Source organism: Rana temporaria, chromosome 2 (assembly GCF_905171775.1).
Source record: "Rana temporaria chromosome 2, aRanTem1.1, whole genome shotgun sequence".
Classification (NCBI taxonomy): Eukaryota; Metazoa; Chordata; class Amphibia; order Anura; family Ranidae; genus Rana; species Rana temporaria.
This window is the reverse complement of record NC_053490.1, coordinates 49,605,417-49,631,926: the sequence shown is the minus strand read 5'-3', so window position 1 is coordinate 49,631,926 and position 26,510 is coordinate 49,605,417. Positions and strand designations below refer to the sequence as shown.

At 43.9% G+C, this 26,510-nt stretch overlaps 1 protein-coding gene across 1 annotated transcript in view; it reads left to right on the top strand.

Moving 5' to 3' along the window:
* The window catches only part of MAML2 (mastermind like transcriptional coactivator 2), a 235,671-nt gene that overhangs the window by 126,086 nt on the left and 83,075 nt on the right, over nt 1-26,510 (top strand). The window contains exon 3 of the mRNA XM_040340181.1: nt 9,893-11,257. Coding sequence (XP_040196115.1) covers nt 9,893-11,257 — 1,365 coding nt within the window. The remainder of the gene's footprint in view (nt 1-9,892; nt 11,258-26,510) is intronic.

Genomic DNA, 26,510 nt, shown 5'->3' with positions numbered 1-26,510 from the left:
GACCGTGTGTAGGCTCCATCGGACATTTGCTGTCGGAATTTCCAACAACAAATGTTTGAGAGCTGGTTCTCAATTTTTCCGACAACAAAAGTTCTTGTCGGAAATTCTGATAGTTTGTAGCCAATTTTGACGCACAAAAATCCCACGCATGCTCGGAATCAATTTGACGCACGCTCAGAATCATTGAACCTCATTTTTCTCGGCTCGTCGTAGTGTTGGACGTGACCGTGTTCTTGATGTTCGGAATTTGAGCAAACAATCCGTTGGGAAAAAATACACGGTTTTGATGTCGAAATGTCCGATCGTGTGTACGCGGCATTAGACCCCATACACACTATACAACTTTTGCTGTCTGATTTCCTTTAGATTTACCAAAACCTTGTAGTACAAGGGCCTGCCTGATTGCAGACAATTTTAAACTCTCAAGGTTTGACCTCATATTAGATGGTTTTGGTAAATCTGAAGATTGTATAGTGTGTATCAAGCTTTAGGCTTCATGTACACTAGCCTACACTGGCAGCTCCTAAACTTGAGTTTAGGAGAATTTGCTGTTCTTTTGCCACAGCTCCTAAACTCAACTCCATAAAAGCTCATGTGTCAATTTATGCATGGACTTTTAGTAGAGTTTAGAAGCTGCCGCGTTTAGGTGAGTTTAAACCTCCCTCTCCTGAACACACTAAAAAATAATAATAATAATAATAAAAATGCTATAAATCTTTCCCCTATTTTGTAGGCACTATGGGGTAGATCCACAAAAGAATTACGCCGGTGTATCTCTTGATACGCCGGCGTAATTTCAAATTTTGCACGTCGTATCTTTGTTTTGTATCCACAAAACAAGATACGGCGGCATCTCGGATGGATCCGACAGGCGTACGTCTTAATACGCCGTCGGATCTAAGATGCAATTTTCCGGCGGCCGCTAGGTGGCGTTTCCGTCGAATTCCGCGTCGAGTATGCAAATTAGCTAGTTACGGCGATCCACTAACGTATGTCCGGCCGGCGCATTTTTTTACGTCATTTGCGTTCGGCTTTTTCCGGCGTATAGTTAAAGCTGCTATTATGAGACGTACTCAATGTTAAGTATGTCCGTCGTTCCCGCGTAGAAATTTGAAATTTTTACATCGTTTGCGTAAGTCGTTCGCGAATAGGGATTTGCGTAGAATGACGTCACCGTCGTGAGCATTGGCTTGTTCCGGGTTAATTTCGAGCATGCGCACTGGGATACCCCCACAGGCGCATGCGCAGTTAAAAAAAACGTTGTTTACGTTGGGTCACGACGTATTTAAATAAAACATTCCCCCATCACAGAGATTTGAATGCTTATTGCGATTTTTTTTTTTTTTTTTACCAAAAATATGTAGAAGGTTACATATCGGCCTAAACTGAGGCAAAAAAATGTCTTTGAAAAAAAAACATTGGCCTATTTATTATAGCAAAAAGTACAAAATATATATATTGTTTTCAAAATTGTCGCTCTTTTTTTGTTTATAGTGCAAAAAATAAAAACTGCAGATGTGATCAAATACCACCAAAAAAAAGCTCTGTTTGTGGTACAGCGTTGCATGACTGCGCAATTGTTATTCAAAATGTTACGCCGCTGAAAATTGGCTTGGGCAGGAAGGGGGTGAAAATGCCCTGTATTGAAGTGGTTAAAGTGGAGGTTCACCCGAAAAACTAATTTTTAACCTTAGATTGATGCTTATTTTGTCAAGGGGAATCGGGTAGTTTTTTTTAAATCGAAGCAGTACTTACCGTTTTAGAGATGCATCTTCTCCGCCGCTTCCGGAAGTAGCTGAACGTCCGTGCGCAGGCGCCGTATAGAGCCGCACCGACGTTCGGCTTCTTTCGGCTACTCGTGACGCGATATATGCGACCGTCGGAAGCCTGTCAATCAAATAGGAACGCCCAGTCCCGAAGACCATACCTGGAAGTGGCGGAGAAGATCGCTCTCTAAAAGGGTAAGTACTGCTTAGATTTTAAAAAAACTACCCGATTCCCCTTGACAAAATGAGCCTCAATCTAAGGTTAAAAAAAAAAATTCGGGTGAACTCCCGCTTTAAGAAGTTACCGTAGGTAGTCATTGTATAAGCTATTTTCTGTCCTGCCTCTAGTGGTTAAATTACACATCTCTACATTTAAATCAATACCAAAAAAGGCAATCAAAATTTTTTTAAACACGTCAATAATTATGGTACTTTACAGTGCAATAATAGCTCAAAATATGTGCTCACTGAAAATACAGTGTGCTTTCCTTTTTCTCATTTTCTGCGTCATGCCTAATATTGCAACAACCGGATAAAGAAAAAAACACACAGGAGCTGTTAATCAGGGACCCAATTTAATTGTTCATTCCTTTGCCAAAATTGAAATGTGCTTTCCGTCTTTTCGCAGCTCTCCAGATGTCCAGATAGGCTGTAAAATATACAGCTGGCAACAGACGATCAGAGATCATGAAACAGATTAGAACGTTGCTAAAAATGTTCTCCCGGGATTACACCAAGAAAGGTGGCAAGCCATCTGATTAATTAGGAAAGACAATTGCAACATGTGGATCATGTGTCCATGGATCCTCTTAATGGCATCCTGCTTTATGCCTTGCAGCAAGGTCTGATCAGAACATATGTCCTTTATCAAGAGTTTTTCTACAAAAGAAAATCAAAACTCAACATGCTGATCAGCACAGTGCAGTAATCCATAGCAGCCAATCTGCAAACTTCCCTTATTTTCGACATTGAAGAATGAGAATGTTTGCCTTACTTCCTGAAAACAATTGGGCTTTTTAGGCCCGGTTGCCGCGACTTTGAATCTGACATCCCGGCCCGACTTGCATACATAGTTACATAGTTAGTCAGGTAGCAAGTCCATCTAGTTCAACCAAAAAAAAATAATACAATCTCGTATACACAATTCTATACCCACAGTTGATCCAGAGGAAGGTGAAAAACCCCAGCAGAGCATGATCCAATTTGTTACAGCAGTGGAAAAAATTCCTTCCTGATCCCCCGAGAGGCAATCGACTTTTCCCTGGATTAACTTTACCTATAAATGTCAGTACCCAATTATATTATGTACATTTAGGAAAGTATCCAGGCCTTTTTTAAACCAATCTACTGAGCTGGCCAGAACTAACTCTTGAGAGAGTGTATTCCACATTTTCACAGCTCTTACTGTGAAGAAACCTTTCCATATTTGGAGATGAAATATGTTTTCCTCTAGATGTAAAGAGTGCCCCCTTGTCCTCTGTGATGACCTTAAAGTGAATAACTCAACAGCAAGTTCACTTTATGGACCCCTTATGTATTTGTACCTGTTGATCATATCCCCCCTTAAATTTTTTTTTTTATTTACAACTCCTTTAATCTCCTCTTCTCAGGAGGGAATAGATTTAGTTCCTCTAATCTTTCCTCATAGCTGAGCTCCTCCATGCCTCTTATCAGTTTGGTTGCCCTTCTCTGCACTTTTTCCAGTTCCATGATATCCTTTTTGAAAACTGGTGACCAAAACTGAACTGCATATTCCAGATGAGGTCTTACTAATGATTTGTACAGGGGAACAATTATATCTCTTTCTCTAGAGTCCATACCTCTCCTAATACAAGAAAGGACTTTGCTCGCTTTGGAAACCGCAGCTTGGCATTGCATGTTATTATTGAGCTTATGAGCTACCAAAACCCCCAGATCCTTCTCCACCATTGATTCCCCCAGTTGTACTCCCCCTAGCATGTATGATGCATGCATATTCTTAGCCCCCAAGTGCATAACTTTACATTTATAAACATTAAAGGGGTTGTAAAGGTAAAAAACAAAATTCCCTAAATAGCTTCCTTTACCTTAGTGCAGTCCTCCTTCACTTACCTCATCCTTCCATTTTGATTTTAAATGTCCTTATTTCTTCTGAGAAATCCTCACTTCCTGTTCTTCTGTCTGTAACTACACACAGTAATGCGAGGCTTTCTCCCTTTCCTATTCACATTTCTACTTAACCAACTTCTTTTTAGGGGTTTGGTTGCGGGGGGGCAGCAGCCAGCTCACACGGTCCTAAGCGCAGGTTTATATACATTTTTACTAATGACTGCCTGAAGTCTGCAACCCAGGGACATTGCCAAACAATGGGTTTCCTCCTTTCTGATGCTTTTCCAACTAACTGTTGCAGCTGTCCTCAGTTGTTCTTTGTTTATGGGTCTTTCTGCCTTTAGTTTTATTTTAAGTGAAATGCCTACTCAATTGGGTTGAGATCAGGATATTGACTCGGCCATTGCAGAATATTCTACTTCTTTTCCTTCAGAAGCTCCTGGGTTGCTTTCGCTGTGTGTTTTGGATCATTGTATATCCGTACTGCTGAAATGCCGTCCAATCAACTTTGCTGCATTTGACTGAATCTGGGCTGACCGTCTATATCTCTAAACACTGCAGAATTCATTCAGCTGTTTCTGTCTTCTGTCACATCATCAATGACCCAGTGCCACTGGAAGCCATGCATGCCCATTACACCGCCTCCACCACGTTTTACAGATAATGTGTGCTTTGGATCATGAGCTGTTCCAAGCCTTCTTCACACTTTTTTCTTCCCGTCATTCCGGTACAGATTAATCTTAGTTTCATCTTTTCAAAGAAGGCTTTTCCATAACTGGTCTGGGTTTAGATGTTTTTTGGCAAACTCTAATCTGGCTTTTATACTCTTCAGGCTTATGAATGGCTTGCACCTTGTGGCGAACCCTCTGTATTTTCTCTCGTGAAGTCTTCTCTTGTTTGTAGAATTTGACAATGATATTTACACCTCCTGGAGAGTGTCCTTCACTTGTCTAGATATTGTAAATGGGTTTTCCTATGTGACACTGCACATCCATATCTTAGACAGATGTGTCGTTTTGTGCATGGGCACAGGATTTGTAAATGACTCAAACTGTGGACAAATGAGTGTAAGAGAAAGAAGGGCAAACAGTGCAAGCAAAGATGGCAGCAGCTTTAGCATATGGGAGTAGCAAAAGGCCTAAGGTTCTACACCAGGATTCCTCCAGAGGTTGCTAGGGGGTCCTTGAGCAAAGAGCAATTTTTGCCCCTCAGATAAGTTCCCACAGACACCATTGAGCTGTAAGGGGCATTCTTCCCACTAATGTATTATGAGTTGTAGATATAGTAATTTTTATCAGGGGTTCCCTGAACTTGGAAAGTTTTTTCAAGGTTTCCTCTGTGTTTACTACGTTGAAAAAGGCTGTTCTACACCATTGGAAGAAATATGTAAGTGCGTTCAAACACTATAGATTTTTTTTGGGCTCATTGCACAATGGGATCACTTGAGTGGTCAGTGGAGAACTGGCAGACATTTTTGACCATACAGTACATTGGACATTAGCCAAAGTGGGCAACTTCTAGCTCTACCCAGAATGGCTGACCACCTGCATCTGCTGCAGTATGCTACGGTCCATAGATGCAGGAATGGAAAATACTTACAATTTGGCAATTGGATACAGGAGAAAACAATTTCTGACATTTACCTCAACACAGTTGAGTAGTGTTCGTAGGATACTTTCGTATTGATTTCACTAATTATTTTTAAGAACAACCTTCTTAGGGTCTATCTCCTTCATCTAGGTCCAAGCAGTACTGTTTGGACCAAGAAGAAGGGGGTTGACCCTGGAAAGCTTGTCCTGAAAAATTAACTGTAAAAAATAAAACTATCACAGACAGTACTCAACTGTGTTGTTGCAAGTGCACTAATGGGGCAACAATCACCGTAAGGCAAATACACTCTCACTTTGTACAAGATCTGAGCAGAGCTCTACTTTCATTCTTTTCACTGCATTCAGTTTCTCATATTCCCTACTTGCTATGACGGCATCAGAGAGCATTTTTCATTTCACAGTGCTGATATCGGATTACGAGTTGGGTTCTCATAGATGAATGTGTTGCCAACAGAGCCTGCACAATTCATTTCCAGAGGCTGCTGTTGCTTTCTTCATGAGTATAGATATCCAAGCTGAACAGAGCATATAATAGGGGTATAATATAAAGGTGACTGTGATACTCGTAGAAACCCATTGGACTCCAGTTGTGTTTTTACGGCGGGTTAGAAAATGGAGTAGGAATCTGCTTTTTTACGAAGGCTGTTGGTAGAGTAACTCTTCCTCTGTAGTAAATTTTCTTCCTCTTCTTTTTTTCTATTGCATGTAAATAATGAATTCCAAGCAGAAACAATGTGCCGTCATTGCGTTCCCCTTGCTAATAATTTGTGTTTATTGATCGCAGTTTATGGTCTCCTGCTGCATTGTTTGTCTCCAGTGTTGGTTTTCCCTTCTTTACACTTCTTCATCCATCTGTGTACATTGCTCTCGTCAATGGTGCCATACCCATAAACATTCTGTAGCCTTCTGTGGATGTCGGACAGCCTGCACCCCTCTTTTGTCAAGAACTCAGTGATGGCACATTGCCTCTGCTTGGAATTCATGATTTACCTGCAATAAAAAAAGAAGAGGGGGTTATTTAACGATTTACAAATAAGTGGGCCAGCCATGAAATTCTCCAGTTTATAGGACACCAATGAAGTGGGCTTTGTTGCCAGAAGGAAAACGGTAATATAAAACAAGCTTCAAGGCAAATGGCTAAATACACAGTTGAAATAAATGTATGGGAAATGTCCCAAACATTTGTAATTCTAATCAGCCTGTATTCTGATCCAGGTATACAAGCCAGGAAGCACAGCCAGCTTGATGACCTTTTTTTTTCTTCTTCCATGCACTTTAGAATACAGCTTGGAAGGGAGCTGTGGTGGCTCAACGCGATTGGCACTGCGCTGATAAGCCATTCACCTCTGCAGCTAGGGGTTCGGATCCCGGTCTCGGCTACATGTGAATTGAGTTTGGTGGTCTCAGCCCGGCTCCCGGTGGGTGTGCTATGCGAGGTAAGCCTGCGCTTAGTACGCCCACCCCCCACCCACAAAAACCACCACACTTACACGCACTCGAAATTGGGTTAACATGCACGCACTTTGACCACGCGGTCTCTAAAAAAGAGAGGCGAAGGACTAACGGGGCTGGTTGAGCGGGCAAATCCTCTCACTCCCTTATAGGAAGTCCCTCTGCTCCGTTGGGCTTCAAAGCGGAGCAGGTAGGGCGGGCTGTGTGGGAGGACCCCCTCACACACCTGCCATTGCCACCCGGGGCATGGAGAAAGGTGGCAGATTGCCTCTGGGGGAGGCCTGCCTACTCCCAACTCCTGCAGTCCGGCTCCTCTCTCGAGTACACGCACAAAATACACTTAGAAAAAAAAAAAAAAAAGAATACAGCTTGGTCACCAACCTTCACCCAGCCTATATTCGTATATATAAGCACTGTGGAGCACCGAGTCTTCATCTCCTTTTGGGTGTTTATTTTAGTTGTATGTAAATAATACATTGAGTGAGTGAGTGAGAGACTTGTAAAGCGCAACACATGCAAAGTGAATCGCCTCTGGGCGCTGTATCCATTTCATGGGTAAGGAACCCCTTGACCTCAGAAGAGATGGGTTTTAATCTTTCTCCTGAAGGCCAAGTGGTCCGACTCCATGGTGGTTGGTAGTGTATTCCACAGGCGAGGTCCCTGGACTGCAAATCTTCGATCTCCTTTGGACTTGTATCTGGCTTTGGGTATCTGGAGTAGGTTTTGATTGGTGGATCGCAGAATGCGATTGGGGTTATGGGCTTTTATTTTTTCGCATAGATATTGGGGGGTCGTTGCCTTGAATACACTTATGTATTAGACAGAGTGCCTTGAAAGTGATTCTGTCTTTTACTGGCAACCAATGAAGGGATCTCCGTGAAGGTGAGATTGATTCCCATGTTTTTTTTCCCAGTCACTAGTCGAGCGGCCGTATTTTGAACGACTTGCAGACAAGTGATTTGATATTTGGGGAGTCCTAGATAGAGGGCATTTGCGTAGTCGAGTCTGGAATTGATGATTGTTCCCACCACGACTGCAATGTCCTCTTTCGGGATAAAGGGGATGAGTCTGCGTAGTAGGCGCAGCAGATGGTGGGATCCGCTGACTACTGACCCTATTTTGAAGGAATTCATACATTGAAGGAATTCTAACCACATTTGCTCTTGTTCCTTTATAATAACCTTTAACTTTGTCATTACTTTAAGGCTAAGTTCCCCTTTTTCTATTTTTTTTTCTAATTTTCAGCTCCTCTATGTACCAATACAACATTAATGTGCTTCTTTTGCAAAAAATAAAACAGCTTTGCATTAATACGCCCTTACCTCACTGTTTTCATGTCATGAATCGCCAGTAATACCTTCATGCCCTATCTGTCTGCTTACCTCTGGTCTGAGAATCAGCCTTTGGCCTGTACTCTCACACCTGCATGGTAAAGTAATCTTCCCTCTGCGTGGCTCCACCCTGGCCTCTACAGGATACATTATTTAACACTGTACTGTCCAAGCCTGCCTTGCCCGAGCAATATTGTGTGTTTGGTTTCCTGTCTGCTGCTTGCCGTGTGCTCTACATCTGTTACTGATACCAATCTTGGCTTATTCTTTGACTATCCCTGCTTGCTTGTTACCCTGACCTTTGGCGTGTTCTCTGTCTATCCTTGTCTGCTAGTTGCCCTGACCTTTGGCTTATCCCTTGTTGTCCTGGGCTGCTGTTTCCTTTCTATCCTCCTGTAGCCTACCGTGAGCGTGAGCTGGGAGACCCTGGGGGCCGCAACCTGGAGCCAGTTGCAGCGCAGTTCAACCACTAGAGGCTCTGGTGAACACCCGCTGGCTCTTGGACTCTGTGCCCTAGGGAATCTTATGCTCTAGCTCCCAGTGGGATCTGTGTTGGTGCTCCAGTGGACCTGCTTTCCTGTACCACCCAGAGTTCCATCCGCAGCAGTCAGCCACAGGGTCCACTACCTTAGCGTTACACTCCTGACCCCAACAGTGTGCATCTTTCACCTGGCTTCAGGTGACCGGACACATCATGGCTGTTTAAAAACACTTTCCATTACTTCTGCCTTGCTTCTTGGACAGACTTTAGGTCATGGCACAGGAAGGAGTTAACCAGCTGAGGGTAGATGATGCAAGGTGTGTGCTAATGAGATCAGCTGGTCAACTTCTTCCTGTGTCATGACCTATAGTCTGACCAGAAGTAACCAAGCAGTGTGTTTAAACAGCTATGAAGAAAGTGAGGTAAGCCTTTGTAGAATTAATGGGATGCTGTTTTATTTTTGTAAAATAAGTACATTTAGACCCCTTTCACACTGAGGAGTTTTTCAGGCGGTACAGCGCTAAAAATAGCGCCTAAATACCACCTGAAAAACTCCTGCCCAGCCTTTTCAATGTGAAAGCCCGAGGGCTTTCACACTGAGGCGATGCGCTGGCAGGACAGAAAAAAATCTCCTGCAAGCAGCATCTTTGGAGCGGTGAGAGGAGCGGTATGTATACCGCTCCTTCCCATTTAAAACAATGGGAAACCGCGGCAATACTGCCCAACAGAAAACTGTTGTTGAAGTTTAATATATATCTCCTACATTAAAAATCCTGAAGTGGTTAAAGAATTTGTAACTAAATTAAATTGTGTTTTTATATCTTCTTGGGGTTCAGCTTTAAACCATGGACCAAAGTAGTCCATTCTAATAGCACCAGCCATTTTAGAGGGAGCAGAATTCCTGATTAGATACTGTCCTTCATGAAGGCCATAATGCAGCATCTTTAGGTAAGCATGGTTAAGAAGGTGATCTGTACTAATGGCAACCTATGGCCAAGACCAGTGATTACAGATAGGACATTCTCAATAAACTTGGCATAGTTCATGTTGATGGTACATTAACCAAAGATTGGGAAATATTACAGTAGTGCATTGGCTACTGGATGTAGTTAATACCTTACAGTTATACTTTGCTAACTTTGCTTTTGTCTTGTTCTTTGTTAGCTTCAAGGTTCGTTGAAGAGGAGACTGGTGGTAAATGTATCTCCAACCAACAGCAAGAGATCCAATGGTGCCTTGGATAACTCATTCCTTGACTTTAAGAAAATTCGTACCAATGACTGCTTAGGAGCCGGGCAGAACATGTATCACGGAGTCGATGGAGTGAACCAGTCAGTTAATAGACTCTTACCAATGGAGCAAGCCTTACATAGAAAAAACAGCAATGCAACCAGTAATTGTGAGGCTAATGATTTATTTAACTCAACATTAAAAGGTATAAAGAAAGAACCTGGAGAGGATATATCATGTGGCAACAGTATTGATAATCGGATATCTCATGAAAACTCTTTTAGGTATGGAGATGACTCTGGAGAGCAACTTATGGATCCAGATCTCCAAGAATTGTTCAGCGATTTCGCTTATATTTCTGTGCCACCAATGACTGATCTTGAACTGCAGAACATGATAAACATAACAATTAAGCAAGATGAACCATTTAACATAGACATTGATCAACATAACCAAAGAAGTTCATCAACATCCGCACCATTGGACAAAGTAATTAAAAGCGAATTCCCACAGTGTTTGAATCATACACGGGTTGGATCACCACAAATAAGGCCTTCATCAACAGGGCCAAATTTTTCCATGTCTAGTTCCCCTTTGACATCTTCTCCTAGCACTCTCCCCAGTCATGGCCAGCCGAAAGCCTCAACTTGTTCCAACCGTCTGAACAACTGGCAGGAGCTATCTCACGCTCAACAGTTGAAACAGATAGCTGCCAACCGGCAGCATAACATAATACAGCAGACTAATCCATCCACAAGCTGGACAAGTGTCCCAGCCACCGGACAGTCTTCAAGACAGTATGGGATGGAGAAAGTCCCTAGCCCTTTTCGGCAGCAACAGTTAAGTCCTCATGGTACCTCAATGAGTGGAGCTTCTGTAAGTGGAAATCAGCCAAAAACAGTTAATAGCTACCTCTATAAAAATAACTCTAGTGCCCAGAGTGCCTCACTTGACTTGATGAAACCTCACGATTCTAACAAGGGCTCAGTCAATTCCAGTCATTTGCCTGAAGAGCATCACCATAGCCTTACAAAACCTATGTTCCACTACAGCCCTGAGCGAACTAACCAACAAGCGTCATCTGGTTTGGTGCCACAGAGTAAACCAATGTTGCCATTCCCACAGCAGCAAAATTCTTCCACGTCACAGCAGCATGAACAAGTACAGCAGGTCAATCCCTTGACTGCCAATCAAACACTTCCAAGGTCAGGAGGATTCCAGCAAAAGATGATGATTTCAAAGATGCAGCAAAGTCAGCAAATGCCTGGACTGCAGTACCCAAATGTACATCAACAACAGGTAATGTGAACAAAGGCTAATTATTCTGATGTCCATTTCACGTATGTTTAGACTGAAATGCACCTCCTACCTGTTTGACCATACCACTTCAGCATTGAATAGCTGTGCAGGTCTGATCCAGTTAAAAAACAATATTTCCAAAAATGCAACAGAAATTTTCCTTCTTTAAAGTAGAACTATTGGCAAAACCTTTTATTTTTTTCATTTTGACTAGTACGACTGAGAAGGGAGGGTTATGCTCCTGTCAGTTTGTTTGCCATCTGGATCCCATTGGGGAGATTTACCTTCACTTCCTGTCTCATAGCCAAAACAGTAAGTGAGAGATAATCCCCGCAAATTAAAGTGTTACTAAACCCACAACAGTTAAATCTGTCTATATATGCAGCATTTCATGCATGTTATACTCACTGTGGAACTTAAGGGGTTAATCCTCTGCATTGTGTAAAAATACTGTTTTATCCTGTATGCACTGCAATGTATATCTTGGGAAGGCCAGCTAACACACAGGCAATAGCCAACCTGCACATGCTCAGTTGTGTCTTTTGTGCTGGAGAGAACAGTTACTTTTTCTCAGAGATAGCCAGGTCACATGATATTGGCATCACACATGTGGGCGTGTATACAGGCTGCAGGGGAAATCTCCACCCACCTGACTCTTAGCACTGGAGAAAGTCTGCAGTTTATTATGTAATCGTGGTATACAGATCAGCAAAAAAGGTATATAGTGGAAGTATTTTAATGTAAAAATATTTATAAGCTGTGGGCACTGTGGGAGGGGGGGGTGTGAATTAACTATTTTCATATTACTGTGTTTAGGAACACTTTAAGGGAATTCCTTGGGGACCCCCAGGTCACTGAACTAGAGTCCTCATTGGAAAACTACCCCTCCATTACTTTTCTGGGGACAACCAAAATGTGGGGGTTTTCTCTAAATTCACTTTTGATGATCGTGATAAACAGGACAAATAGAGAGTGGATCTCTGGAACGGAGGCAAAGACTGCAAAAAAAAAAAAAAAAGCCTAATAGGTGTTCTAATCCATCTCCACTCTGTCCAAAACAAAAAAAGTTTTGCCTTTAATAATGGAAACCCGCGAGGAGCGAGGGCGCGGCCCCTCGCGATCGCTCCCTGGAGCTGAAAAACGGGGAGAGCCGTATGTAAACACGGCTTTCCCGTGCTTCACTGTGGCGGCTACATCGATCGAGTGATCCCTTATATAGGGAGACTCGATCGATGACGTCAGACCTACAGCCACACCCCCCTACAGTTGTAAACACACACTAGGTGAAGCCTAACTCCTTCAGCGACCCCTGTGGTTAACTCCCAAACTGCAACTGTCATTTTCACAATAAACAATGCAATTTAAATGCATTTTTTGCCGTGAAAATGTCAATGGTCCCAAAAATGTGTCAAAATTGTCCGAAGTGTCCGCCATAATGTCGCAGTCACGAAAAAAATCGCTGATCGCCGCCATTAGTAGTAAAAAAAAATAATGAATAAAAATGCAATAAAAATATCCCTTATTTTGTAAACGCTATAAATTTTGCGCAAACCAATCGATAAACGCTTATTGCGATTTTTTTTTTTTACCAAAAATATGTAGAAGAATACGTATCGGCCTAAACTGAGGAAAAAAAAATTTTTTATATATGTTTTGGGGGGATATTTATTACAGCAAAAAGTAAAAAATATTGAATTTTTTTCAAAATTGACGCTCTATTTTTGTTTATAGCGCAAAAAATAAAAACCGCAGAGGTGATCAAATACCACCAAAAGAAAGCTCTTATTGTGGGGAAAAAAGGACACCAATTTTGTTTGGGAGCCACGTCGCACGACCGCGCAATTGTCTGTTAAAGCGACGCAGTGCCGAATAGCAAAACCTGGCTTGGGCATTTAGCTGCCTAAAGGTCCGGGGCTTAACCGGTTAAAGGAAAGGACAGTAACACGTATTATAGCATTGAAATTCAGTATACAATATCTCAGTAGATAAACAGGACAGTAATCACCTTTAATAATACTTTAAATCGGAGGTCCACACAAAAAGTTAACCTCCGTTTCCGGGAATTGACTCCCACGGGAGTCACGCCCCTTCGCCTCTGCCCCCCCCCCCACCACTGTCTTCTGGGAAACACACTGCTCCCAGGAGACAGTGGGGACCAGTTAGGACGCGATGTGCGACTAGCGCATGCGCAGTAGGAAACCGGGCAGTGAAGCCGCAACGCTTCACTTCCTTATTCCTTCACCGAGGATGGGGGGCAGACGAGAGACGAGCGATTGCTCGGCTTTGGTTGCCGACATCGCGGGCATCATGGACAGGTAAGTGTCCATTTATTAAAAGTCAGCAGCTCCAGTATTTATAGCTGCTGACTTTTAATATTTTTTTTTTCATGGGACCTCCGCTTTAAGCAGTGATAGCAAATTGCTTATGGCTACTTGCTTCTGAATTCACACTCCGCTGTTCTAAACGCCGCCTTATTGTAAGCTTTTCTAGCGGTCAGCACAAAGAGAGGGTTAAAGCAGACATAAAGGCTGAAATGTGTAAAACTCGTGCAACTTTAAAGCGGACTTTTCAGCTTAAATGCAAGGTCCACTTTTTGAGAAGGTCCCCCTCCTTATTTTAGAAAAGCAACATAAAACAAAACTGTATGGGGGGAGGGGGGTAAGAGTTAGATAGTATACTTACCTTGGGCATAGTCATGCAAATATCGCTTTTCGGGTGCATTTAACCCTTTCTTTGGCCACTAGCGGGGGTTAAAAGCGCCCAGCTAGTGGCCGAATAGTGCCGATTAAATGACGGTAAAGCGCAGCTAAAACTAGCAGCACTATACCGCTAACGCGGCCCGCTGCGCAATGTGAAAGGGCTTTAAACACAGGCGTTTCAGGGGCATTAAAAATGCCTCTCAAATGCCTATGCAAATGATACAATGGAAAGCACACAGTGCTGTTAACATTATCAAAACATGAAGTGTTAGCGCTGCGTCACTTTGCTTCAATATTTAGGCCTCATGTTGAGTCAGGAGGCGTATGAAGCCTTTCAACGCCTCCCATTCAAGTCTATATAAAGTGCCGAAACTGCACTGGCCACTTTGCAGCACGGTTGCAGCGTGTTAGTAGATTGTGAATTTGAGCTGGTTGTTAAGGAGTGGGACAGGAAGCCGGCCGATGTGTCCTTAACAACCGATGAGTCTTCACTTCTGACAGCTGAATGTGTAAAAAACAAAGTGCCGACTATAAAAAAATTGGGGGGAAAAAATGGCTTGGGGTTTATCCCCCAAATCCATACCAGGTCCTTAACAACTGAATAGTCATCAGCTGGCAGCAGGCTTCCCTGCTGACAGCTGAACGTGTAAAAAAAAAGTGCCAGCAATAAAAAAAAAATCGGGGGAAAAATGGCATGTAGTTTACCCCCCAAATCCATACCAGGCCCTTTGGGTCTGGTATGGATTTTGAGGGGCACCTCACGCCAATTTTTTTCACGATTTTTTTTTTTTATTTCTATTATTTTTTTTTCCCAAAATCCATACCAGACCCTTATGCGAGCAAGGAGCCCAGCAGGTCAGGAAAGGGAGGGGATGAGCAAACACCCCCCCCCCCCCTGAACTATACCAGGTCACATGCCCTCAACATAGGGTGGGGTGCTATGGGGCAGGGGGCTCTGCCCCCTATGTTGATGAGCCCCCTGCCCCAAAGCAGCCCCCCTATTTTGAGGGGATGTGGCCTGGTATGATTCAGGAAGGGGGGCGCTCATGCTCGGAAAAGGGTCTGGTATGGATTTTTGGGGGGGGGAGGGTCCACGGCAGTTTTTTTTATTATTTTGGCATGGGGTTCCTTTTAAAATCCATACCAGACCCAAAGGCATGTATTCGGATTGGGGACACGTAGTTTTTTCCCCAGATTTATTTATTGCCGGCAATTTATCGGTTGTCAAGAAAGTGCCAGCCAGCTTCCTAGGCATTTGTGGTGCGGTCTTCACAAGCCAAAAACGCTTGTCAACCACTCCGCAAATGGCCTTTGGGGGAGCATTTTTAATGCTCATTAAATGTTTATCAACTGCACCTATTAATGTGCATTACGCTAGAGGTGGGTTTGATAAGTGCCAGTATTTTGAGCAAGTGTGAATAAGCCCTTAATGTTTTCAACAGTTTGTTAGGAATAATATGCAATTGGAATTCATAATCTTTGTATATTTAATGCTTTCAGGATTACAGTAAATTATGTTTTTAATTTTGGGAAATAATCAATATTGCACAAAATAATAATAATACTATATATTAAAGCGAAGTTCTGCCTGCAAAAAAATAAAAATAAATGTTAGCAGCTACAAATACTACAACTCCTGACTTTTAAAATATGGACACTTACCTGTCCAAAGCGCCTGCAATGTCCTCACCCGAAGCCGACCCGTCCCTTGGCGCCGGGTGGAGGCACCGGCATCTTAAGTAAGGGGAATCAGGAAGTGAAGCCTTGTGGCTTCACAGCCTGTTTCCCTACTGCCCATGCGCAAGTGATGCTGCGCATTCTGACTGGTCCCTGGTGTCTTCTTGGACCTGTGTTTCCCCCAGAAGACAGCGAGGGGGGGTGGAGGAGCTTCCGGACATGGCATAGATCAGCACAGATACACATCGTTAACTGTGTGCCTAGTCAGTGTTTTTGTACAGTGTGGCAGGTGCTTTTACTAGGGGAACACATTGGTCCTTGTTACTGCTTTGCAAGAACACGGATATCTTTCCACAAATTTGTTGCAGTGTTGAACTGTAAGTTTTGTTAACTTGCTGCACATTTTCACTGGCAAGTTATACACTTGCAGAGCACTTGAAGCACAAGTTCTAGATAACAATTTTCCAATTTGTAGCAAATTTGCATGACAGGTGTCTAGCAAGAGCAAAGTTGCAGTGGTGATTCTACAGCAAGAGCTCTGCATGTCTACGGAATGAAAATTCAGCCACAGTGCCCCCTGTGGTGGGATGACTATTGCAGAACATAACTGAACCAGAACTTAATATTTGCAAAGAAAGTTGATCTGGAGTCATGGAATGTGGACTTGCTGCAATTGTGCAACAAACGTGTGAAGCCTGGTAAATCTAGCAACAGCAGCTTGCTATCTGGGACAGGATCCATGCCTTCCCTACTGGCAGAACAGCAGTCTGCCTTGTTAACATAGGCAGACTGCTGTTCTGCCTCTGTACTGAATGGTCAGCAGGTTCCCGGCGGACATAGAGTCCATGGTACCTGCAGATTAGTTCCTGCTTTGTATAATCACAGCAGGAGCGGACCGCCGGCAGCACACAAGCCCGCCAGCATAAGCAACATAAAAGTAAATCTTGGTATTACTGGTATAGAACAGGTATAGGGATAAGTGTAGCCGCAGTACTGGAACTGCACACTAGGGGTCAGACTAATTAGAGAGAGTGAACTCAGTGATACTGGTATTATACAGACAGGACTGGGTTCCTTATGGACAAAATAGTCTACATATCATAGTTCAATGGTTAGTACCAATAGTAACCGACATCATAGGCAGAGCACAATGGTGAGGATATCTGTAGCAGTGAAGATAAACTTGAATGCTGTAGTTGAGACTCTAGGGGTGCTCTATAGTACTCAATAATATTAGCAGTGCACACAGGCATGGAAGCAAACGTCAGCATGCATGTAAAGCAATGCAGGTAATTGGTATCTATAGCAGTGAGCATAACATGTGAGCTGCAGATCAGACTTGAGTGGAACTCCTTAGTACTTTAGCAAAGAGCACAGCCTTGAAAGCAAAGCGACAAGCATGGAGAGCAGACACAGCTGCTGCTTCCAATTTGACGGCCCTCGCACAGGCGTACACTTTACACCCATGTGAACAAGGTCTTGGACGGGCCCTTCTTACAGAGATCCTGTGTTTTGAGTCACACAACCAGGGCCTCCTGTAAAACCTATCGAAGTAAAACATTAAATAAAAGGAGATAAATGGAAGAAAATGAATGCAGAACAAATACTCCACTATGTGAGGTTGATGTGAAGGCATGTTTGCCTAGCATGGCTTATTTGGACATATTTTCTCCTGTTGCCTAGGGCAGCACCAGCTAACTCTATAGCCTGGGATGACCCATTACAGGGACACCGCAGGTTTTTTGCCAGTGTTCCCCACATGATAATTTTAAGCAAATAAAAGCAGCTCTTCGTTTATTCCCGGGCTTAGTATTTTTCCATATCGTAGTATCAGTGGTGTCGGAGCGCTGGAATAGCTGGGTTGCAGGCGGGTCACAGTCACTCTAATTTACATTGGCAGTGGTATGTGGGAAAGCTTGCACAGAGCTCGACTGTGTTTTATTTTGCCTGAGATTTGACTTTCCTGAGAGCAACATTCAACAGATCCACATAAAAACGAGAGCGCGGGAGCCAGCGAGAACACACACATCTGTGGAAATCTTATTAATGCTCCATGGTCATGCCTGGGGCTCCCTGCTCCCCCCCTAGCAGTGACTCATATTTATTCCATATCAAGTCCACATACATATTCACGATGCATGTTTCAGCTGCAGTCAGGACTCCTCAGTCACAACCATTTCACTGGCCTCATTGCTAACAGCTGCAGCAGGTTTTCCCAGGCATTAGTCATACACCATCATTATTATTTCCTGTATTTTGTAGCACTAACATGATACTCAGTTCTTAAACAAAGTACAGTACATAGGTCCATTCACTTTAGTTCTGGCCCTAAAGGAGCCCCCACACCTAAGGTCCCCACCAGTCCTGTATACACTACAGGGGGTCCCCAACTTACGAACGGGTTAGGGACTGTAGGTTTGTCCTTAAGTCGAAAATGTTCGTAAGTCGGAACCGCATGCTCAGAACGGCAATTACGTAATTTTCCGATGTGGGCGCGCATGCACAGAACGGGAGATACGTTGTTTTCCGTTGCACCATCAAATGTGCCCGCCGTCGAAAATGGCCACGCTGAACGGCAGATAGTCGGGCGTTTGTAAGTCGGGGACCCCCTGTATTGGGCCAATTTGGTAAGAACCAGTTAACGCGGGGGTTCACCCAAAAATAATTTTTTAACATTGCATTCAGCCGAGTTGTCCTAATGACAATCGGCTGTTTTATTTTTATTTTTTTCCGTACATACCGTATTTTCACCGCCGCTTCCGGGTATGTCTTCTGCGGGACTGGGCGTTCCTATCTGATTGACAGGCTTGCGACCGTCGCATATAGCGCGTCACGAGTTGCCTGAAAGAAGCCGAATGTCGGTGCGGCTCTATACGGCGCCTGCGCACCGACGTTTGTCTTCTTTCGGCAACTCGTGACGCGTAGTATGCAACGGTCGCAAACCTGTCAATCAGATAGGAACGCCCAGTCCCGCAGAAGACATACCAGGAAGCGGCGGGGAAAATACGGTATGTACTGGGGAAAAAAACAGTCGATTGTCATTAGGACAACTCGGCTGAATGTAATGTTAAAAATGTATTTTTTGGGTGAACCTCCACTTTAACTAACCTTACTTAAAGCGGACTTCCGGCCACAAAACGTTATCTTTTTAGGCATCCCGTCATAATGCATTAATAACCAAAATCAAGTTTATATTTGTTTGCTAGTGGATCTGAATTTCATATATTTTTTATACTTACAATTAAGAAAATCCTCTTCTGGTCATTGCCATGATGATTGTGGGCATGTGAAGTCCAATCTCAACCTCTTCCTAAATTTGTTATGGAGAGGTGCATGCTGGGTAACCATGCTCCACCAGCCGTAGCGCCAATTTTTTAGAAACTTGCCATAACGGGCGGCCACGGAGGAATGTCCCCGCCCCGTTGTTTTGGCAACATAGATGTGATCTGCCTTGAATCACGTCATTTCCTGTCAGGAATTAACGCAATTTTTGCTCACAGTACTGCCCACTGACATGAGGCGAGGAAGGAAGTGATGCGGAGCGCCTCGGACCCGGAAGTGGCAGATTAGGAGCCACTACATAGCAAGTAAAAAAAAAAATCCCAAATGTTTATTAATACTATGAAAGGACTGTAAATATGTAAGGGTGTAAATATTTTAGGGTGGCACTCCGCTTTAAAGGAACTTCACTCCCCCTGGGTAATTTTGGTTATAACCCCTTCTAAACTGCAGTAGCATGCTTACCCGCAAATCGCTTCAAGCGTTGTCCTGCTGTCATCCATCGCATGCGTGCCCCACACCACCACCACCCACATAGCAAGCAATTAAGCTGAAAGTTTGAAAATGACTTCCTAAGTTATTGCTAGGCTTGCCAGACTTCACAAGTTCGTTGCACAATTGTAGCAAGTCCACATTGCATGACTCTAGATCAACTTTCTTTGCAAACATTCTGCAAGTCCTGGTTCAGTTATGTTGTGCAATAGTCATCCCACCACAGGGGGCACTGTGACTTGCAGAGCTCTTGCTGTAGACTCACCACTGCAACTTTGCTCTTGCTAGAGACTTGCAACACAAATTTGCTACAAAATTTGAAAAGTGTCAACTAGAACTTGTGCTTCAAGTGCTCTGCAAGTGTACAACTTGCCAGTGAAAATGTGCAGCAAGTTAACAAGACTTACAATTTAACACTGTCACAAATTTGTGGCAAGTTATGCTTGCTATCTGGGCATCTTATTTTTGGTCATCATCAGGAGATTGGCTTTCCCTTTCGGGGGCCCTAGTGTGTTCTACATATCCCTGAAGCCTACTGGGTTGCGTGACGCAGATATCCCAGGTGGCTTCGGGCAGTGGGGAAAGGTCATTCCCACGTACATGAGAAAGGCAGAAGTGTGGGCTTTGCTCCGCCAAAAAAGGTCATCTCCCATAAAATTGGGGACATTTGCGATTACCTGCAGAAAACTCGGATGGAATCCCTGGGAATAGTTACGGGTGGGAAGCAATGGGAGCCTGACAGCACCTAGACAGAGAAGGCTTGCCACTCCAGGTGAGATGAGGAAGCCTGATGGAACTCGTGGGTGCCCGCCTCGGCTCACCTCCGCCATAAATATGTAAAAAGAAGAATAGGCTGCACACCACGATTGTGATCCAAAATCCTTTATTGGGACATCCCAGAGTGACACCACAAGAATATAGTGCCCGGTTTACCGCGCACTCTGTCTGCTTTTGTTGTGTCACTGTTGGATGTCCCAATAAAGGATTTTGGATCACAATCGTGGTGTGCAGCCTATTCTTTTTACAGCCTGACAGCACCTGCAGCTGTTTGTGCCCATTTGCATGTAATTGATCATGCATTGATTTCCTGCAAATGATGGACCCTGGACACAGACATGAGCAATTGCATGCAAACATCCACAAATAGCTGCAGGTACTGTCAGGGTCCCGTTGCTTTGAATGGGGCTTCCTGCTTGCATCTATTCGCAAGGATCTCTGCTAAGTGTCCCGCAGGTAATCACACAGCATTGTCCTCCTGTCCTCCACCACATGCTAGGTCTATGCCAGGATGCACCAGCATCTTCTATGCACCCATGATTAGGAGGCCGGCTACCTCTTCCAGGTCGTAGCAGCCAACCCCCTAATGAGGCTACATGCATGTTCAGTGTGTTCTACATGGCCCTAAAGTCTCTTGGGATGTGCGACGTGGGTAACCCAAGAGGCATCAGGCGGAGTGGCGGACATCATTCCCACCAAGGTGAGAAAAGTAGAAGCGTAGGCTGTGCTCCTCAAACATTTGTGAGTAGCTGCAGGTGCTGTCAGGCTCCCATTGCTTTGAATGGGGCTTTCGTCCTGCGCCTATGGGCATGGATCCCTGCTGAGTCTCCTGCAGGAAATCGCAAATGGGCCCCATCATGAATGTGAATGGATCCTAAAGCCCAATTGAACTTAAAGCGGGAGTTCACCCGAATTTTTTTTTTTAACATTAGATTGAGGCTCATTTTGTCGGGAATCGGGTGTTTTTTTTTAAATTGAAGCAGTAGTTACCGTTTTAGAGAGAGATCTTCTCCGCCGCTTCCGGGTATGGTCTTCGGGACTGGGCGTTCCCATTTGATTGACAGGCTTCCGACGGTCGCATCTATTGTGTCACGAGTAGCCGAAAGAAGCGGAACGTCGGTGCGGCTCTATACGGCACCTGCGCACTGACGTTCGGCTACTTTCGGAAAATCGTGACGCGATGTATGCGACCATCGGAAGCCTTTCAATCAAATAGGAACGCCCAGTCCCGCAGCCCATACCCAGAAGCGGCGGTGAAGATCGCTCTCTAAAACGGTAAGTACGGCTTCAATTTAAAAAAAAACACCCGATTCCCCTTGACAAAACCAGCCTCAATCTAATGTTAAAAATTAACTTTTTGGGTGAACCTCCACTTTAAGTTTAAATTGGCTAAATGCATTCCAGGTGCATCAAAACAAAAAGGTGTGCAAAGTTTCTAAGCCAGAGCTCTTCAAAGCGGTAGTGGTAGTAAACCACTGGGTGATTGTATTTTTTCTGACTGAAAGGTAATGTCATAATGTGCTAGCATTTCAGGAATGCGCTGTCACAGCTGGTGGGCGCTTCCATCCTCACCTGGTCTTCCTTCCGGGTCCGCAGACAGTCCGGCTATGTGATTGCCCAGTGGCGTGATGATGTCACTCCCGCACATGTGCAGGGGAACTGCCATTTATGACACCTGACTCTGAAGGAATGGCCCGGGCGGCATGTTCTGGTGACGTCATTGGCTGAATCTCTCTCTCTCTCTCTATATATATATATATATATATATATATATATATATATATATATATATATATATATATATATATATATATATATAGTAAATGATATCTCCTCCTAAACCGTGCATGTTTTGGAGATATTTACAGTACCTATAGGTAAGCCTTATTGTAGGCTTACCTAAAGGGACTATTGTTTCGGCTCAACGGGGAGGGGGGGTTGCTGGACCTCTGGAGTGAGACCACTGTTTCCACTCAATGTGCAAGGGTCCCACTCTGCAGCATGCTGGCAGGGGACAGGCTTTGTAGCTACTTTAGAAGGAAAACAAACTGTAAAACAATGCTCCTGTAATGTATTTAGTGGTTTTAAATTGAAGATACAGTGGAACCTTAGATTACGAGCATAATTCATTCCAGGAGAATGCTTGTAATCCAAGCACTCGCATACCAAAGCGAGTTTCCCCACAAAAGTCAATGAAAACGAAGATAATTTGTTACGCATTGACTTCTATTGCATGCAATACCGCATGTGGCCAGAGGTGGGGGGAAATACTCGGGGACAGCTTGGCTGAACTCGGAAAGACTCGGAAACTGAGTATATCCAATTGATTCCGAGTATTTCAGAATGTCTCCGAGTGTCACCGGCGCCCCCCGCACCTCTGGCCAAATGCGATACTGCACATCCCATTGGCTTGAATCCTGCTCGTGTTGCGAGACAACACTCGCAAACCGAGGCAGGGTTTATTTTTCTTAAGGTTGCTTTTTTTTCAAAACGCTCGTTAATCACGTTACTTGTTAACCAAGATTCCACTGTATATTTTATTTTATAATTTATTTATAGCTAAAGTGTGTCTTTATGTACAAAAATACAATAAAAATATCTTAAAAAAAAAAAAGTGTGTCTTTATAATTCAAATTGGTTCAGCTTCTCATCGTCAATGTGTAAACCGACCGTCCCCTGCATGGTACCCCCTAATGTTAATGGGTCTCTTTTTTTTGGAAAATGTATTATATTTTGGGGTTTTAACTAAACTTTAAGGGCCAGATTCTCGTACATCCGCGTATCTTTGCGCGGGCGTAACGTGTCCGATTTACGTTACGCCTCCGCAACTTAGACGGGCAAGTGCTGTATTCTCAAAGCACTTGCTCGGTAAGTTGCGGCGGCGTAGCGTAAATCGGCCGGCGTAAGCCCGCCTAATTCAAATGTGGGACAGGGGGGCGTGTTTTATGTTAATGTTCTGTGACCCGACGTGATTGACGTTTTTCACGAACAGCGCATGCGCCGTCCGTGGAAATCTCCCAGTGCGCATTGCTCCTAATACGCTGCAAGGACGTATTGGTTTTGACGTGAACGTAAATTACGTCCAGCCCCATTCACGGACGACTTACGCAAACGCCGTAAAATTTTCACATTTCGGCACGGGAACGACGGCCATACTTAACATTGGTACGCCCCACTTACGCCACCATATAGCAGGGGTAACTTTACGCTGGAAAAAGCCTAACGTAACCGGTGTAATTGTACTGCGTCGGCCGGGCGTACGTTCGTGAATTTGCGTATCTAGCTGATTTACATATTTCGACGCGTAAATCAGCGTACACGCCCCTAGCGGCCAGCGTAAATATGCAGTTACGATTCGACGGCATAAGAGACTTACGCCTGTCGGATCTAAGGGAAATCTATGCGTAACTGATTCTAAGAATCAGGCGCATAGATACGACGGCGCAACTCAGAGATACAACGGCGTATCTGGAGATACGCCGTCCTATCTCTTTTGAGAATCTGGCCCTAATCTAAAATGTGTCTTTTTAACGTGTGCCAAAAAATCTACATTTTTGGATAGAGTGGGGAAGGATTATATTAGATTAGAGAGCTAGAGGGGTTCTAATTTGCCAAAAACAAAACCCTTCTGTCTGTGTGACCATGTTATATTCCTCCTCACTTCCTGTTTGCTAGTGTGGGGAAATCTCTCCCAGTCATGTGACAAGTGTCTTCCTCCTTCGGACTTTCTTTTCTCCCCATTCACTAAAATAAATGACCCTTCAGTTTCTTCACAGTCCAAAGCAAGTAAAGCAGAGAAAACGTGTGTAAAGGGACAGACAGCGCCGTCTTTTTATAAATGTGCTGCAGTACTTGCTTGAAATACTAAAATAAAGCAAACAGAGCAAATATAAGTGTCTTCTGGATGATACCCAGGATAGTATTGCATCATACGCGGCATGTGAGAGATTTCATCACCAGAGAAGCACGCACCTCCCAAAATACTGGAGGGGATTTTTATTCAATGTTCTATTTATTTCTCTTAAAGGAGTTGTAAAGTAAATTTGTTTTCCTAAATAGCTTCCTTTACCTTAGTGCAGTCCTCCTTCACTTACCTCATCCTTCCATTTTTCTTTTAAATGTCCTTATTTCTTCTGAGATGCTCACTTCCTATTCTTGTGTCTAACTATACACACAGTAATGCAAGGCTTTCTCCCTGGTGTGGAGAAAGCCTCTTGAGGGGGGCGAGCAGGAGTGTCAGGACGCCCACTAACACACAACTCCTTTCTCTATCTGCAAAGTAGAGAGTGTCCTGACACTCCTGCTCGCCCCCTCCCCCCTCAAGAGGCTTTCTCCACACCAGGGAGAAAGCCTTGCATTACGGTGGTGAGTTACAGACAAGAACAGGAAGTGAGGATTTCTCAGAAGAAATAAGGACATTTAAAAGCAAAATGGAAGGATGAGGTAAGTGAAGGAGGACTGCACTAAGGTAAAGGAAGCTACTTAGGGAAAACAATTTCCTTTACAACTCCTTTCTTTTGCTACAGTGCCTTGAAAAAGTATTCACACCCCTTGAAATTTTCCACATTTTGTCATGTTACAATCAAAAACGTAAATGTATTTTATTGGAATTTTATGTGATAGATCAACACAAAGTGGCACATAATTGTGAAGTGGAAGGAAAATGATAAATGGTTTTCAATTTCTTTTTACAAATACATATCTGAAAAGTGTGGCGTGTTTTTGTATTCAGCCCCCTTTATCACTAACTAAAATCTAGTGCAACCAATTGCCTTCAGAAGTCACCTAATTAGTAAATAGAGTCCACCTGTGTGTAATTGAATCTCAGTATAAACACAGCTGTTCTGTGAAGCCCTCAGAGGATACCAGACAGGTCAGGGATAAGGATGTGGAGAAGTTTAAAGTAGCGTCAGGTTATTAAAAAATATCCCAAGCTATGAACATCTCACGGACTGTTCAATTCATCATCTGAAAATGGAAAGTGTATGGAACAACTGCAAACCTACCAAGACATGGCCGTCCACCTAAACTGACAGGCTGGGCAAGGAGAGCATTCATCAGAGAAGTAGCCAAGAAGTCCATTGTAACTCTGGAGGAGCTGCAGAGATCCCCAGCTCAGGTGGGAGAATCTGTCCACAGGACAACTATTGGTTGTGCACTCCACAAATCTGGCCTTTATGGAAGAGTGGCAAGAAGAAAGCCACTGTTGAAAGAAAGCCAAAAGATGTCCCATTTGCAGTTTGTGAGAAGCCATGTGGGGAACACAGAAAACATGTGGAAGAAGGTGCTCTGGTCAGATGAGCCCAAAATTTAACTTTTTGGCCTAACAGCAAAACGCTATGTGTGGCAAAAACTAATAGGTAGATTCAGGTAGCAGAGCCTATAGTTACGGCGGCGTAGCTTAGCGTGTTTAGGCAATGCCGCCGTAAGTAAGCTAGGCAAGTACATGATTCTCAATGTACTTGCCTGCTAAGTTACGACGGCGTAGCCTAAATCGGCGGGCGTAAGAGCGCCTAATTAAAATGTGTTGGGGGGGGCGTGTTTAATGATAATGAGGCTTGACCTCACGTTTTTTACAATGTTTTTAAACTGCGCATGCGCCGGGCGTCTACATTTCCCAGTGTGCATTGCCGCTAAGTACGCCGCACGGGCCTATTGATTTCGACGTGGACGTAAACGACGTAAATCCCGATTCGCGGACGACTTACGCAAACAACGTAAACATTTTGAATTTCGCGGCGGGAACGGCGGCCATACTTAACATTACTATTCCACTAGGGCCTAGCTCTAACTTTACGCGGCCTATCTCTTACGCAAACGGCGTAAAAGTACTGCGTCGGCCGGGCGTACGTTCGTGAATCGGCGTATCTCCTCATTTACATATTCTACGCCGACCGCAATGGAAGCGCCACCTAGCGGCCATCCAAAATATTGCAATCTAAGATAGGACGGCGCAAGCCGTCGTATCTTAGATATGTTTTTTTTTTTTGAAAATTCTTTTTATTAGGTTTTTGCACACAAAAACAACACATACAGGCGGGCAACGTACCCACCACAAAAGCGGCCGCGCAGGGCCTAAAACACATTTACATAGGGAAAACACAGTTCCCTGAGCACACCCTCCCCCCCCCCCCCCGACCAACACCCTCCCCCACAACCCTTGCATACAGGAGTTTTGTGTATATTTGATCTAACAACCTTGAAATGAGAAATCTTGCATAGGTGCAATCACATAATACAGTAGTCAATTGACTTAAAGGTCTAACCCACCGTTATCGGACTGTCTAGCCATGCCTGCCAAACCTTTGTAAACTTTTTCCCACAACCTC